At 45.6% G+C, this 15,690-nt stretch overlaps 2 protein-coding genes across 2 annotated transcripts in view; both read right to left on the bottom strand.

The window, feature by feature from the left end:
* zgc:112083 (uncharacterized protein LOC550461 homolog) overlaps nucleotides 1-1,663 on the bottom strand; it is a 29,739-nt gene extending 28,076 nt beyond the window's left edge. Inside the window, exon 1 of the mRNA XM_055645114.1 lies at nucleotides 1,532-1,663. The gene's annotated coding sequence lies outside the window, so the exon portion shown is untranslated. The remainder of the gene's footprint in view (nucleotides 1-1,531) is intronic.
* Nucleotides 1,664-5,853: 4,190 nt separating this feature from the next.
* Nucleotides 5,854-15,690, bottom strand: part of prdm15 (PR domain containing 15) — a 49,916-nt gene continuing 40,079 nt past the window's right edge. Inside the window, exons 19-23 of the mRNA XM_055645111.1 lie at nucleotides 15,399-15,530; nucleotides 13,288-13,371; nucleotides 12,227-12,402; nucleotides 8,109-8,378; nucleotides 5,854-6,946 (exon numbers count right to left, since the gene is read on the bottom strand). Of these exons, the coding sequence (XP_055501086.1) occupies nucleotides 6,407-6,946; nucleotides 8,109-8,378; nucleotides 12,227-12,402; nucleotides 13,288-13,371; nucleotides 15,399-15,530 (1,202 nt within the window). The 3' untranslated portion in view covers nucleotides 5,854-6,406. The remainder of the gene's footprint in view (nucleotides 6,947-8,108; nucleotides 8,379-12,226; nucleotides 12,403-13,287; nucleotides 13,372-15,398; nucleotides 15,531-15,690) is intronic.

Below are 15,690 nucleotides of genomic sequence, written 5' to 3'. Positions count from 1 at the left end.
ACTATAGGCAGAGGTTGAGTAGGCTGAGACACTATTCCCTGGAGTGCAGGAGGATGAGGGGTGATCCTACAGAGGTGCATAAGAGGAATAGATCGGGTAAACCTATGTCCTTTGGTTCTCGATTCACCTACTCTTGCCCAGAGTAGGTAAATCGAGGACCAAAGGACATAGGTTTAAGGTGAAGGGGAAAAGATTTAATAGGAATCTGAGGAGTAACTTTTTCACACAAAGGGTGGTTGACGTATGGAACGAGCTGCCAGAGGAGGTAGTTGAGGCAGGGGCTATCCCAACATTTAAGAAGCAGTTAGACAGGTACACGGATAGGACAGGTTTGGAGGGATATTGTCCAAATGCTGGCAGGTGGGATGTGTAGATGGGACATATTGGCCGGTGTGGGCAAGTTGGGCCGAAGGGCCTGTTACCATACTATATCACTCTACTGAGTGAGATGATGTGCGCCGATGATGTTAGTCTCATACACGACTTTAAGCTCTAAAATGACAGCCCCCCTCAAGCCCATTTGTAACCCAAATCACAAAGGTCAAGGGCCAAAGGCCCCCGCCATCGACGATCACAGCTCCAGCGCGAAAACCTTTGAACCTGACACGCTATCATAAAATGAAGGTAGACACAAAATGCTGGAATAACTCAGCAGGAAAGGCAGCATCTCTGGCAAGAAGGAATGGGTGACGTTTCGGTTCGACAACCTTCTTTGGACTGAGTCAGGGGAGAGGGGAGACTGGACTTACATGAGGTGTGAAATCGACAGATCAAAGCAGGCGTTGATCAAGGAAATGTACTATGGTTCATTGTTAGATGAGTGGAAGATGACAAATAGTAAAATGAATCTGGAGCACAGTGAAACTAGTTGGAGAACTAGGATGGGGAGGGATGGTGAGAGAGGGAAAGCTAGGGTTACTTGGAGTTTGAGAAATCAAAGAGTCATAGAGTGATACAGTGTGAAAACAGGCCCTTCGGCCCAACTCGCCCACAAGGTCCCAGCTACACTAGTCCCACTTGCCAGCGCTTGGTCCATATCCCTCCAAACCTGTCTATCCATGTACTTGTCTAACTGTTTCTTAAATGATGGGATTGAAATTGGATTAGTCACCTGCAATTCTGTTTGCCAGACTTTTTGCAAGGTTTCAAGTTTAGTTTTAGTTAGACAGAAAATGCTGGAGTAACTCACTGCCGGGACAGGCAGCATCTCTGTAGAGAAGGAGTGGGTGACGTTTCGGGTCGAGACCCTTCTTCAGACTGAGTCAGTGGAGCGGGAAACGAGTATGGGAAGGGGAGTCAAAGTGTTTGGCAACTGGGAGATCGCGTAGATGAAACTTCAGGACCGGCCCGCAACAGAGGGAGAGAGGGAAGGGGAGAGGGAGGAGACAGAGAGAGAAGAGGAGGGAGAGGGAGGGAGTGAGGGGAGAGGAAGGGACGAAGGGGGGGGGGGGGGGGGGAGAGAGAGAGAGAGAGGGGGGGGGGGGGGGGGGAGGTAGAGGGCGGCAGAGAGATGGAGAGGGGAGGAACTCACCGCGCCCGTCCCGCCCGCACTCCCGCTCTCCGCCCGCACCGTTGTCAGGACAACCGGAGCGCCCGCGAGAGCACCACAACCAGGGAACCCTCCGCCCGCACCGTTGCCAGGACAACCAGGGAACCCTCCGCCCGTGCGAGAGCCCCTCCCCCCTCTGTCTGTGTCTGTCTCTCCCCCGTCCGCGTCCGCGCCCGCGCCCACCTCGCATTTGCCGCCTTGCCAGACGTCACGCGTCCCCCCGGCAATCCCATTGGGCAGCCTCCGTTCCCGGCGCGCTGATAGGCCGGCGTTCGGCGAGTAAAGCGTCACGCTCACCCAATGGGAAGCGGAGGCGGCGGCGATTCGTAGCCAATGAGAAACGGAGGCGGTGGCGGCGGCCAGGCGCAGCCATTGGATGCGCTGGGTGGATTCAGCGGCAGGACCCGCCATCTTTGTTAGGGGCAAAACTAGTCACAAGTTGGGTACCCATTATTACCCATCATTTGACACACTATTTCCAAATGATGTACATATTGCCACTCCACCTTTTCTCCTTTCCTACATACTACCTTTTCCAAATATTTACTAAATTTCCTGCTTTACAACTTTATTTTTTTACATTTGCAATTAACTTAGAATGAATAAATTTAACAATGAATCTAGACTCGTATGCTTTGTCATGCACCTTTTCCTTTAACTAATTATTTTCAACATTATATTGTGTGTGTTGGAAATATTGATACTTAGTCAATTTCCTCAGTCTGAAGAAGGATCGCGACCTGAAACGTCACCCATTCCTCCTCTCCAGGGATGCTGTCTGTCCCCGAGTTACTCCAGCATTTTGTCTATATTTAGTTGTTCCGTTGTCTAAATGAGTAATCATTTTAAACACTGCTGTTATCAGGCAACTGAACCATCCTACCAATCCTCAGGAATGGCCCTGAGCTACCAGCCACCTCATTGAAGACTCTCAGACTATCTCTAATCGGACTTTACCTGGCACTAAACGTTATTCCATTTATCATGTACCTGTACACTGTGGATGGCTCGATTGTAATCATGTATTGTCTTTCCGATTACTAAACTAAAACTATATAGTTGAAATGCACTCTGAAGCAGCTGGACTAGGATTGAATCTTGTACATATTATATGGCCAGGATCCTCCATCATAGCCTGTTGGCTTTTATATTTTTTAAACTAGTTTTTCTCATCCCCAAAGACTTGCATATTAAGTTAATGACATGTGCCATCACTTTTCAGCAAATGGAACCGTGCCCTTCAGTCTATGGCCATATCTTTCTGCTTATAACACTACCTGTTTTGTGAATTCAAAATGCACAGCAAATTTCAAAATTGTGCCTTGTATCCAAAGTACAAAATAATAATGTAACTGAGAATCATGTGCTGCTAATGGTGACTGCCACTATATACTTTACATTCATAAATAGTTATTGGCAAGAATTGCCTTACAGGGAAATAGTTTCATCAATTAAATAATACAATTTTTGTTATTTGCAGGACATAGCACTGTACAAATTGATTTGAAAAGTGGTTCAACTTGTTCCTTCACCCTGAACACCCCCATGTTGCCCCCTCCTCTACTCCCTCTTCACCTATGACTGCACACCTGTACATGGTACTAACACCATCATCAAGTAGCAGATGATACAACGGTGATTGGCCTCATCAGCAACAACGATGGGGCAAACTGAGCTGACAACAACCTGGCCCTTTTGGGACGGGGGGGTGTTTCTAGCTTCAGGTTCCTGGGGGGGGGATCAAGAAGGAACAAAGGTCCATCTGGGGGGGGGTATGGCGCTGCAGAGGGGTGGGGGGGGGGGGGGCGCTGTCTGCGGGGGGGGGGGGGACTGGACCATGGACTGTTTACCCTCCTACCAAGGTTGTAAGCGCCCTTTTATTCAAATCGTTTACTATGTCGCTCTCTCAAGGGAGATGCTAAATGCATTTCGTTGTCTCTGTACTGTACCGACTATTTGCATGCCTTGGGTATGCAAGTAAAACATTTAATTGTGACTTGTCACATGTGACAATAAAGTATTCAATTCAACATGTCACCGTTAAACTTTATCCCTTTGATCTTAGGGCATTGCTGTCTAGTATTTGACATTTCCACCCTGGGAAAAAGATTCTGTCTGTTTACCTTACCTATGCCTCTCCTAATTTTATATACTACTATCAGGTCTCCAGTCAGCCTCTGACACACCAGAGAAAACAATGTAAATTAGTTCAACCTCTCCTCATAGCTAATACCCTTTTAATACAGGCAGCATACTGAAAGTGCCTAGAATTGCACACAATACTGCAAATGCAGCCGAACCAAGGTTTTTATTAAGATGCAACATCTACATCTACTTTCCCATTCTACTTGTGATGCTATTTTCAGGGAGGTATGTACTTGGGACCCCAAGATCTCTGTATACATCAATGCTATTGAGGGTCCTGCCATTAAATGCATATTTTGTCCTTACATTTGACCTCCCAAAGTGCAACACCTCCGGGTTATCTGGATAATACTCCATTGCCATTTCCTCCACCCATATCTGCAGCAAATCTATATCCCACTGACTCATTGAACAGCTTTCTTCACTATCTGTAACATCAGCAATTTCTGTGTCATCTACATATTCATCCAAGTCATTTATATATATATATCACAAACCATAGGCATCACAACACCGATCCCTGCAAAACACTACGTGTCACATACCTCCAGCCACAATGACACCCTTTCGCCACTATCCTTTGTCTTTTATGGTACGCCAGTTCTGTGTCCACTCTACCAGGTCATCGTGGATCCCATGCATCTTAACCTTCTTGAGCAACCTACCATGAGGGAACCTTGTCAATTCCCTACTAAAGTCCATTTCAACAACATCCACTACCTTACGCTCATGAAACACCTTTCTCATCTTCTCAAAAAACTCTCAAAAAGAGACATGCCGTGCCCTGCACACAGCAATGATGACTGTCCCTAATTAGTCCATTCTCTTTCAAATGTGAATAAACCCTACCCCCACTGGAGACTATCTCTGATTGGATTTTACTGGACTTTATCTTGCACTAAACGTTATTCACATTATTCCCTTTATCATCTATCTGTACACTGTGGATAGCTCGATTGTATAGTCTTTCTGCTGACTGATTAGCATGCAACAAAAGCTTTTCACTGTACCTCGGCACACGTGACAATAAACTAAACTCAACCCTTAAAGATCTTCTCCAAGAGCTTCCCTAATAGTCATGCGAGGTGCACAGGCCTCTTATATCCTTTGTTTCCTTAAACAAAGGAGCAACCTTGGCTGTGTTCCAGCCCTCCAGAACCTCATCTGTAGCTAGGGAGGATGCAAAAGCCTCAGCAATCACCTCTCTTGCTTCTCTCATTAACTTGGGTTAGATCCCACCAGGCTCTGGGACTTATCCTCCATAATACCCTTCTTTGGACCCAATGCCAGCTGCTTCTTGATCTCACGTGCTGGTGAGGCACTCTGTACACGCCAACCTGCAAAACCGATTGTCCACAATTCAATACTAAGTAGGATGAACTCAGTCAAATCCATTGTCCTTCGTGACCATGGGCGAGTATCAAACAGCATTATTTTCACTATTTCCTCCTTTCTATCCATGATGGAAGCTGCCCGATTATATGCATTAGTTGAGAAAAAGACAGTGGAAGGAACAGATAGATTAGCCAACACTCTTTACCTGGACTTACAAGGAGAAACAGCCATTTGAGGCAAAATGGTACTGACACAACAAGTTAAATAAATAATGCGTTTACTTCCATCACTATTTTTTTTACCACACAGCCCTGATAAGTAAAATGCACATGTGCTGATCAGGTCTCCCTCGGTATTGAAAGTTCATGGCCGATGGTGTCTAACATACTGTCGTCATTGGCGGGAGTGGCTGGCACATAGTATTTGTCACTTATTGCGCTGACCAGCATCTTTCAGTGGCTGAAAAGCCTGGTTCTATCTCTAAGGTCGTAACTCAGATGCGAGTTAATCTAGGGGAAGGAATGTGAAATACATACAACTTCATGTCGTTTACGGGGTGCTGTGGAGAAGGAGGTTATCCGATCACCTTTGTTAACGCTTGTTTTAAAAGGGATGAGTGCGGCTCTAAAACCCTTCTGATAAAAAGAGTCCAGATCACAGGACGAGAGATAGAATGCACTGAACAGGTAAACCAACACACGCACACTCACACATACAGCCAGATACGCAGAACCATACACACGCAGTCCCACACACATGCAGTCTCATTCACAGTCGCAATAAAACAGAGCTAGATATTTAGCAGCTCAACTACTTCACAATTCCAACACGTTTTAACTCATGTTATGAACTGTCGCAGAATCGTTTATACATTAATTTTGCAAAATTGTGCTCTTCACTTCAAGCCAAATTTTGTTTTCTTCTTTTAATTAAAAAAAAAAACGTTTGTTTTAAACTGCTAAAAGTACACTCATCACGCCGTGTTCACCTCGAATCTACAAATCCAAGCTGGGAAGCCTGTGGAAACATGGAGGTGGTGCGCGTGTGGATTGAATGCAGAAGATGGTTGGCACAGTACTGTAGAGGCACAAAGGGCTGGAGCCAACGTCACTAACCAAGAGAGGACTGAAGAAGGGTCTCGACCCAAAACTTCACCCCTTCCTTCTCTCCAGAGATACTGCCTGTCCTGCTGAGTTACTCCAGCATTTTGTGTCCATCTTCGAGGACTGTTTTGTTCTGCTCTGTAAAGCAGCAGAGTGCCTTTTGCAGTTTATCCAGCTTTGGGTGTTCACAAAGTCCAGGGTGAGGGGTAGAGGGGGGAGGGGCTATGTTGTCCATATTGTGGCGGGGAAGGAAAGGGGTGAGGGGGGTTATTCATTAATAGCTGTACATCTGTTGTTGGGGCTGCTGGGTTTGCTGGGCCTGGACCTGAACCTGTTGCTGCTGCAGTTGAGGCGCTGGCTCTGGTGAGGTTACCGTTGGCTGCTGAAGCTGCAGGATGTGGTGAGTGGGGTCCGTGGCATGCGGCACAGCTCTCCATGTCATGATGTGCTGCTGCTGCTGCTGCTCGGCCAGAGGGCTCTCAACAGGGGCGATAGAGTTGACGAAGGTGGTCAAGTTCATGGACTGCGGCAAGGAGTGGGCCTGGGGAGCGGAGGAGGGCTGCGCCTCGATCTGGATCTCCATCGGCCGGCTGTGAACCACGGTGGAGCCGCTGATGGAGTCGAAGCTGACCGTCAGGATGGAGTCGAGCTGCATCTGCCGGTCCTGCAGTGTCAGGTTGGTCACGGTGATGGGCTGCAGGTTGGTGAACTGCGTCCCGGCCACCGTGCTGATGTTGGAGGAAACCGCAATGTTTGTCAGTCCGGCGGAACTTGTCGCCGTGGAACCGTTCGAATCTCTGAGCGTCACAACCACCTAAAGCAAAGTAAGAGAGTCATGAATGTCATACATCTCAGGCAGAACTGCAGATGCTGGTTAAAACCAAATATAGACACAAAAAGCTGGAGTCATCTGCGGGGTAACAGGGTGAGGCAGGGACTATTATAAAAATTAAGAAACAATAAGACAGGTACATGGATGGGACAGGTTTGGGGAGATATGGGCTAAATGCAGGCAGGTAGGACGAGTGTAGATGGGACATGTTAATCAGTGTGGGTATGTTGAGCCAAATAAATATATATATATTTCGACCAGAAACGTCGCCCATTCCTACTCACCAGAGATGCTGTCTCACCCGCTGAGTTATTCCAACATTTTGTGTCTACCTATGAACCAATTTAAACTTCTCTCCTCTGATCCATATCACTCCATTCCCTGCACATCCATGAACCAAACCAAAAGCCTCTTAAACGCCACAATTGTATCTGCCTCCTCCACACCCCTGGCAGCTTTCCGGGAATCCACCACTATGTAAAAACATTTTTGCTTCGCACATCCCCTTTAAGCTTTGACTCTCTCATCTCTAAGCCTTTGACATTTGAACTTTGGAGAAAAAGAATTCACCTGTCGACCATCAGGGTTTAATCTATATTTCTCAACGTAAATAAGATTAGAGAAAGGTTATTGGGTCTTTATGACATTACTGTTGGCGGGAGCCTACTGTGTGTCAATGGATTACTCAATTTATACCTGATTACTGTGCCTACATTGAAAAGTAATTCACTGGCTGGGCAGTGCTTAAGAACGTCTTCATAAGTTCATAAAATTCATGTGAAAGGAGCAGAATTAAGCCATCAATTCTACTCCGCCATTCAATCATGGCTGATCTACCTTTCCCTATCTTAACCCCATTCGCCTGCCTTCTCCTCATAACCACCAACATCCATACTAATAAAGAATCTATCTATCTCTTCCTTAAAAATAGCCATTGACTTGGTCTCCACGGCCTTCTGAATTCCACAGATTTACCACCCTCTGACTAGAGAAAGGTGGTTTCCTTTTGAAACGAACATCCTTTAATTCGGAGGCAATGTGTCTTGAGGTAGTGAAAGTGGAGATAAATACTAGATTTACTTTTTTGATGATCATGAGGACATACACAGATCTTCATCTAATTCTGCTTCAATACCGCACTGACCTGACTCATGTTTTGCACTGCTGAATCTGTCTCATCCTCAACCGTTGCTGTAAATTCAGTCTCTTTGTCTGTGTAGGAATACATAGCAGCCTCTTCGGGAGCTGTTGCTGATTCATCATCATCTTCTTCATCCTCATCTTCGTCTTCATCTTCTTCCTCCTCCTCGTCATCCTCCTCCTCTTCCACTTTCCGCTTCTTCCTTTGTGCTCGTTTTGATCTCTTCACCTGTCCCAGTTCAGCCAGCTCGGTCTCATGCAAGCTTATGTCCTGCTGTAACAAAATAGTAAAACCTGATCAATCATCATGACGGGGTTGGCAACCGAGCGTTAAATCTCTCCCACACCTGCGTCTGGGAGTGTCTCATGGACTCATAGAGTGATGCAGTGTGGAAACAGGTCCTTCAGCCCAACCTGCCCACACGTCCCAACTACACCAGTCCCACCTGCCTGCGTTTGGTCCATATCCCTCCAAACTTGTTCTATCCATGTACATGTCTACCTGTTTTTTTAATGTTGGGATAGTTCCTGCCTCAACTAACCTCCTCTGGCAGCTTGTTCCATACATTTGCCACCCTTTGTGTGAAAATGTTATCCCTCAGATTCCTATTAAATCTTTTCCCCTTCACCTTAACCCTATGTCCTCTGGTTCTCGATTCATCTATTCTGGGCAAGTGACTGTGCATCTACCCGTTCTATCTCTCTCTCTCACTTACACAAACATTCCAACACCGGACGCAGCCGGCAATGGTGGCGCTGAGGCGGGGGACACCAGCAGCTACGCTTGAGCCCCCTCCTCTACTCCCTCTTCACCTATGACTGCACACCTGTACATGGTACTAACACCATCATCACGTATGCAGATGATACAACGGTGATTGGCCTCATCAGCAACAACGATGAGCTGGCCTACAGGGAGGAGGTCCAGCACTTAGCAGCATGGTGCGCTGACAACAACCTGGCCCTTAACTCCAAGAAGACCAAGGAGCTCATTGTAGACTTCAGGAAGTCCAGAGGCGGCACGCACACCCCCATCCACATTAACGGGACGGAGGTGGAACGTGTTTCTAGCTTCAGGTTCCTGGGAGTCAACATCTCCGATGACCTCTCTTGGACCCACAATACCTCTACTCTGATCAAGAAGGCTCATCAGCGTCTCTTCTTCCTGAGGAGACTGAAGAAGGTCGATCCGTCTCTTCAGATCCTGGTGAACTTCTACCGCTGCTCCATCGAGAGCATCCTTACCAACGGCATCACAGTATGGTATGGCAACTGCTCTGTCTCTGACCGGAAGGCATTGCAGAGGGTGGTGAAAATTGCCCAACGCATCACCGGTTCCTCGCTCCCCTCCATTGAGTCTGTCCAAAGCAAGCGCTGTCTGCGGAGGGCGCTCAGCATCGCCAAGGACTGCTCACACCCCAACCATGGACTGTTTACCCTCCTACCAGGCGCTACAGGTCTCTCCGTTGCCGAACCAGCAGGTCGCGGAACAGCTTCTTTCCGGCGGCTGTCACTCTACTCAACAACGTACCTCAGTGACTGCCAATCACCCCCCCCCGGACACTTATTATTATTTATTCAAATCATTTGCTATGTCGCTCTTCCAGGGAGATGCTAAATGCATTTCGTTGTCTCTGTACTGTACACTGACAATGACAATTAAAATTGAATCTGAATCTGAATCTGAATCTGACCAGGCCGACCCAGCAATGCCGCCAGGGCAATGGGCCTTCATGGTCAAGTCAAGAACCTTGCACTTACAAACTGGGACTTGAAAGTGGCACCAAACTGGCGACTGTATGCTGTCTCAGTGTACTACTGCTATACACTTGTACCGTATCTGAGATGCTTACCCAAGATGTATCTAAGTGCCTACATATAGTGATACTTGTACTGAACTGTATACAAAAATGAATTTCACTTTACCTCTGTACATGTGACAAATAAAGTGCCATTGAATCATTAATGTGTACAAGAAACAGGCAGCAAACATTTCTACTTTCAGTCATTTAAATGTTGGAGCACAGGAGAAAATTTGTCTTATCTTGCATCAATATTTGCAAATTATTATAGATAATTAGAGTACAAATATAGGAATTGATAATAGTTATGGGAAGTTCTGTTGACGAAATCGTCTGACAGATCCCCTCTTAACCCTCTCTGCTCAGAGCGGTGGCACAGCGGTAGAGTTGCTGCCTTACAGCGCCAGAGATCCGGGTTCGATTCCAACTACGGGTGCTGTCTGTACGGAGTTTGTCGTTCTCCCCATGATCGCGTGGGTTGTCTCCGAGATCTTTGGTTTTCTCCCACACACCAAAGATGTATGGGAGGAAATACATCTGCGTCTGGGAGTGTCTAATGGACCCATAGAGTGATGTAGGTTAATTGGCTTGCTATAGAAACATAGAAAATAGGTGCAGGAGTAGGCCATTCGGCCCTTCGAGCCTGCACCGCCATTCAATATCATCATGGCTGATCATCCAACTCAGTATCCTGTACCTGCCTTCTCTCCATACCCACCAATCCCTTTAGCCACAAGGGTCACATCTAACTCCCTCTTAAATATAGCCAATGAACTGGCCTCAACTACCTTCTGTGGCAGGGAATTCCAGAGATTCACCACTCTCTGTGTGAAAAATGTTTTCCTCATCTCGGTCCTAAAAGATTTTCCCCTTATCCTTAAACTGTGACCCCTTGTTCTGGACTTCCCCAACATCGGGAACAATCTTCCTGCATCTAGCCTGTCCAACCCCTTAAGAATGTTGTAAGTTTCTATAAGATCCCCCCTCAATCTTCTAAATTCTATAAATGTAAATTGTCCCTAGTGTGTCTAGGATAGTGAAAGTGTGCGGGGATCGCTGGTCGGCAAGGACTCGGTGGGCTGAAGTGCCTGTTTCTGCACTGTATGCCAAAACTAAACTAAACTAAGATGAAGCAGCTCAGTGTCTCTGAATCTACTCCTTTCAAATATTCCCCATAAAATTATAGCTTCTACTGTTCTAAAGTTCAAGAAACTTCCTCCCCTCTCACCACTGTAGCTGAAGAATTGCCAATAGTAGTGATCTTTCACAGCTACTTCTATCCGATCAAACTGCAGTTTAATCTGCAATCAGTTTGACTATTCTGCACAGAGTTATTCCGAGTGCCATGACGCCACAAGGAGTTCATGTAGAAAATGTTTCAGCTGGGTTGTCATCATTTGCCAGTCTGTAAAATATGGTACATGGATAGGAATGCTTTGGAGGGATATGGGCCAAGCATGGGCAAGTTGACTTAGTTTAGATGAGGCACCATGGCTGGCATGGATGAGTTGGGCCAAAGGGCCTGTTTCCATGCTGTATAAATCTAGACCTCTAAAACCTTTGTCTTTCCTCCTCTCCCCACGAATGGGAGATCATTCAGAAGCCATTATTTCACCAAAATACCCTGGTAGCCAGACTCTCCTGAGTTCGTAAGGTTCTGGATTAGTAAGGGTTTCAAAAGGTTACGTGGAGAAGGCAGGAGAATGGGGTTGAGAGGGAAAAACAGATCAGTCATGATTGAATGGTGGAGCAGACTCGATGGGCCAAATTGTCAAATTCCCATGCCTGATTGAAACACTGATAGTGAAAGGCCCTGGATAGAGTGGATGTAGAGAGGATGTTTCCACTAGTGGGGGAGTCTACGACCAAAGATCATTGCCTCAGAATAAAAGGATGTCCTTTCGGAAGGAGATGAGGAGGAATTTCTTTAGTCAGAGGATGGTGAACCTGTGAAATTCATTAGCCACGGAAGACTGCACAGGCCAAGTCAACGGATATTTTAAAGGTAGAGGTAGATAGATTCTTGATTTGTACAGGTGTCAGGGGTTATGGGGAGAAGGCAGGAGAATGTGGTTAAGAGGGAATGATAGATCAGCCACGATTGAATGGCTGAGTAGACTTGGTGTTCAAGAAGGAACTGCAGATGCTAACTGCAGATGCTGGAAACGTCATCTATTTCCTTCGATCCATAGATGCTGCTGCACCCGCTGAGTTTCTCCAGCAATTTTGTGTACCGGCTGAGTAGACTTGATGGGCCAAATGGTCTAATTCTACTATCACATATGAACTTGTGCCTTATTAAAACCTGAAAACCTCTCACGTCAGGATGCTTGCGTCTCATGTGCCTGTTCATCGAAGCCCGTGTTGAAACCTTCGTGCCGCACAGGTGGCAGTTCTGGGCTTCCACCTTCTTGTGAGTCAGCTGGATGTGCTTGAAGAGCATGTACTCAGTAACAAATTTCTTCTCACAGACACTGCAGGGCCACTGCTTTCCAACTGAGACCAGGAGAGTTGGCCAAGAGAGGCAGAGTCAAAAAATAGAAAGGATTTAAAAGTTAGATTGGTGGCTACCAGAAAAGAATGGCATCAGAAAACTAAATGGAATGAAATCTTAACATACAATAAAATCTGGTATGTTGGGATTATTATATGGCGCCATTTGTTAAAATCAAGGCTGTATATTCAAGGTAAACAATATAGATGACTTATCTGATTCAAATTAATTCTGCTTGCAATTTACTCCAATGTAGTGCTATGATCGGCTCATGACATAGTATCTGTACATGAGTTAAACTCCAGCCTGTAAATCACTCATTTATACATTTTCCTTCATTTACTTAGTAGTTAGGAGACCATTCTGACCAACATGCACATGCCATCTCTTTGAAAGAGTTCCCAAACAAAAGTGTGGCACAGCAGTAAAGCTGCTGATTTACAGCGCCAGAGACTAGGATTCAATCCCCACTACATGCACTGTCGGTACCGAGTTTGTACGTTCTCCCAGTGACTGCGTGGGTTTTCCCCGGGTGCTCCGGTTTCCTCCCACACTCCAAAGTCATACAGGTTTATAGGTTAATTGTCGTTGGTAAAAAAAAATTGACAAATTGTCCCTAGCGTGTAGGATAGTGTTAGTGCATGGCGATCGCTGGTTGGCGCGGACACGGTGGGCAGAAGGGCCTGTTTCCGCTCTGTATCACTAAACAAAATTGGAACTAATGTTCAGCTTTCCCCCAAAGCTCCTCAATGTTTTTTTCCCTCCTTATTTGTTCGTAGTTTCCACTGAAAAATTATTTCCCCTCTGGAAGGTGATGTTGGTTTTATTAGTGCCTGCTGTAAACCTGGTCCTTGCTAGAACAAGATTAATTTAGTTTGACATCACACCTGTGTGTAGAAGTTTATGGTTCTCCATGCTGTTCCTCTCACTGAAAGTCTTCCCACACAGTTCACACATAAAATCCTTCACACCTGCAGAGGATAAGAAAAAGCACACAATAAGTATAATAATAAGTGTGCAATGCACAGTTGCTGTCTGCAGCCTTTACACCAAGTCACAATAGTCCAACTGCCACAGATAGAAAACAGTGTCCTCTCTAAATACAAATGTTCATTACAATGATGTTTACCTTTTTGGCTATCTCTCACACTGAATTATAAAATTATTTTCATCCTTATTTTTGATTAGCTCCATGGTCTCACCACCATCTACCTCTAACACATTCCAGGCCTGGGACCCTCTGATTTTTGTGTTCTTATAATTCAAGGCACTTGAAAGTCCTTGATAATTCTTTGCTCTATAACTGATGCTTACATCTTAGGGTCTGGCATTTCTTTCCAAAATCTTTGTGCCGCACTCTTCAAGATGTTCACTAGTGACTTGATCGCATCGATCAATTAGATCTAATTGACCAATCCTTTGGTGAATTGGTGTCAGTATTTGCTTGATAACTCCCCTGTGAAGGGCCTTAGAATGATGTTGACTACACTATAGAAATAGAAGTTCAAGACCTTCAAAGAGGGCATAGGTTTAGGATGAGAGGGGCAAAGTTTAAAGGAGATGTCTGTGACAATTTTTTTTTTACACAGTGTGGTTAAGTGGCGGGAAAGAGCTGCCAGGGGTGGTGACAGAGGCAGATTCAACAGCGACATTCAAGAAGCCTTTAGATAGGCACATTGTTGAGCAGGGAATAGACAATAGACAATAGGTGCAGGAGTAGGCCCTTCTAACCAGCACTGCAATTCACTGTGATCATGGCTGATCATCCACAATCATTACCCCATTCCTGCCTTCTCCCCATATCCCTTGACTCCGCTACCTTTAAGAGCTCTATCTAACTCTCTCTTGAAAGCCTCCAGAGAATTGGCCTCCACTGCCTTCTGAGGCCGAGAATTCCACAGATTCACAACCCTCTGTGTAAAAAAAGTTGTGAAGGGAGGGGATATGGATCATGTGCAGGCTGTGACAATTAGTTTAACCTGACATCATGTCAGCATGGACATTCTGGGCTGAAAGGCCTGTTCCTGTGCTGTACTGTTCCAGTATTTGTTTTCAGTTGTCAACTTGTTCCCTGAAGTGTAGCCACCTTTAATGTAACCCTTAACATGCACATAACCAGTACTTCAGTCATATTAAAGAATAAGTCCCATCACAAAATACTTATTCCCCTGAAAACAAGGTGTGATGGACATGCAGAAGCTAACTGAACATTTACTGCCATCTTCTAATTTCAAAGTATTTTGTAACACATTTCTATCATTAAATAAACTGCTTCTATTTACAAAGTGACTCTTCACGTTCTCAAATGAACACCAAATGCTGGAGGAACACAGCGGGTAGGGTAGCATTGCCGGCGAAAATGGATAGTCTTGTCCTTTCTTCAGATTGATTGTAAGGGGGAGGAACTTGAATGCCTTGCTGGTGTCATCGTTTGCCGGCGCTGATTTGCCCTGATCTTTCCTTGCTCCCAGTTCTGCAGCATCTGCAGTTCATTTTTATCACTTCACTTTCTCAGGATGATTGTCTCAAAATAAAACATTCAAATTTGAGCCAAAATGCTGACAAGAATATAAATAGAATATAAACAGTATTGAGAAAGTGAATGTAGACACAAAATGCTGAAGTAACTCAGCGGGACAGGCAGCATCTCCGGAGAGAAGGAATGAGTGACGTTTCGGGTCGAGACCCTTCTTCAGACTGAGAGTCAGGTAAGAGGCAGACTAGAGATATGGAAGAGTGAGGTGTGAAAAGGAACCTTTTTGCTCTGAACCTTTTCATACCTCCTGTTTTCCTCTCCCTTGACTCTCAGTCAGAAGAAGGGTCACGACTCGAAATATCACCTATTCCTTCTCTCCAGAGATGCTGCCTGTCCTGCTGAGTCACTCCAGCATTTTGTGTCTATCTTCGGTGTAAACTAGCATCTGTGGATCCATCCTAGACATTGAGAAAGTGAATGGTCTGCTGCAGCTACTGAGAACAGGCATCTTTAAATAGTTACCCGTGTGCCTCTTGTAATGCTTCAGCATGTTGACCTTCTGGGCAAACTTCCGATGGCACTCCTTGCACTCGTATTCTTTGATTCCCTTGTGCAGCTTCATGTGATGCCTCAGGGCATGCTTGGTTTTCATCCCTGGGCATGGAAAAGCAAAGCAGACAACATTATTACAAAAAGAGCAAACCTTGGGCAAGGCTGGAGATCAGAATTCCCACCCTACACGTGAATAGCGGAACATCTAATCCAGAAAAAAAACGATCAGCATCACTGCTCCTTTATCAAGAGTCCTGGAGGG

This window comes from Leucoraja erinacea, chromosome 13, assembly GCF_028641065.1.
Source record: "Leucoraja erinacea ecotype New England chromosome 13, Leri_hhj_1, whole genome shotgun sequence".
Taxonomy (NCBI): domain Eukaryota; kingdom Metazoa; phylum Chordata; class Chondrichthyes; order Rajiformes; family Rajidae; genus Leucoraja; species Leucoraja erinaceus.
Note: the sequence above shows the minus strand (reverse complement) of the source record. Positions and strands in the feature narration are given on the sequence as shown.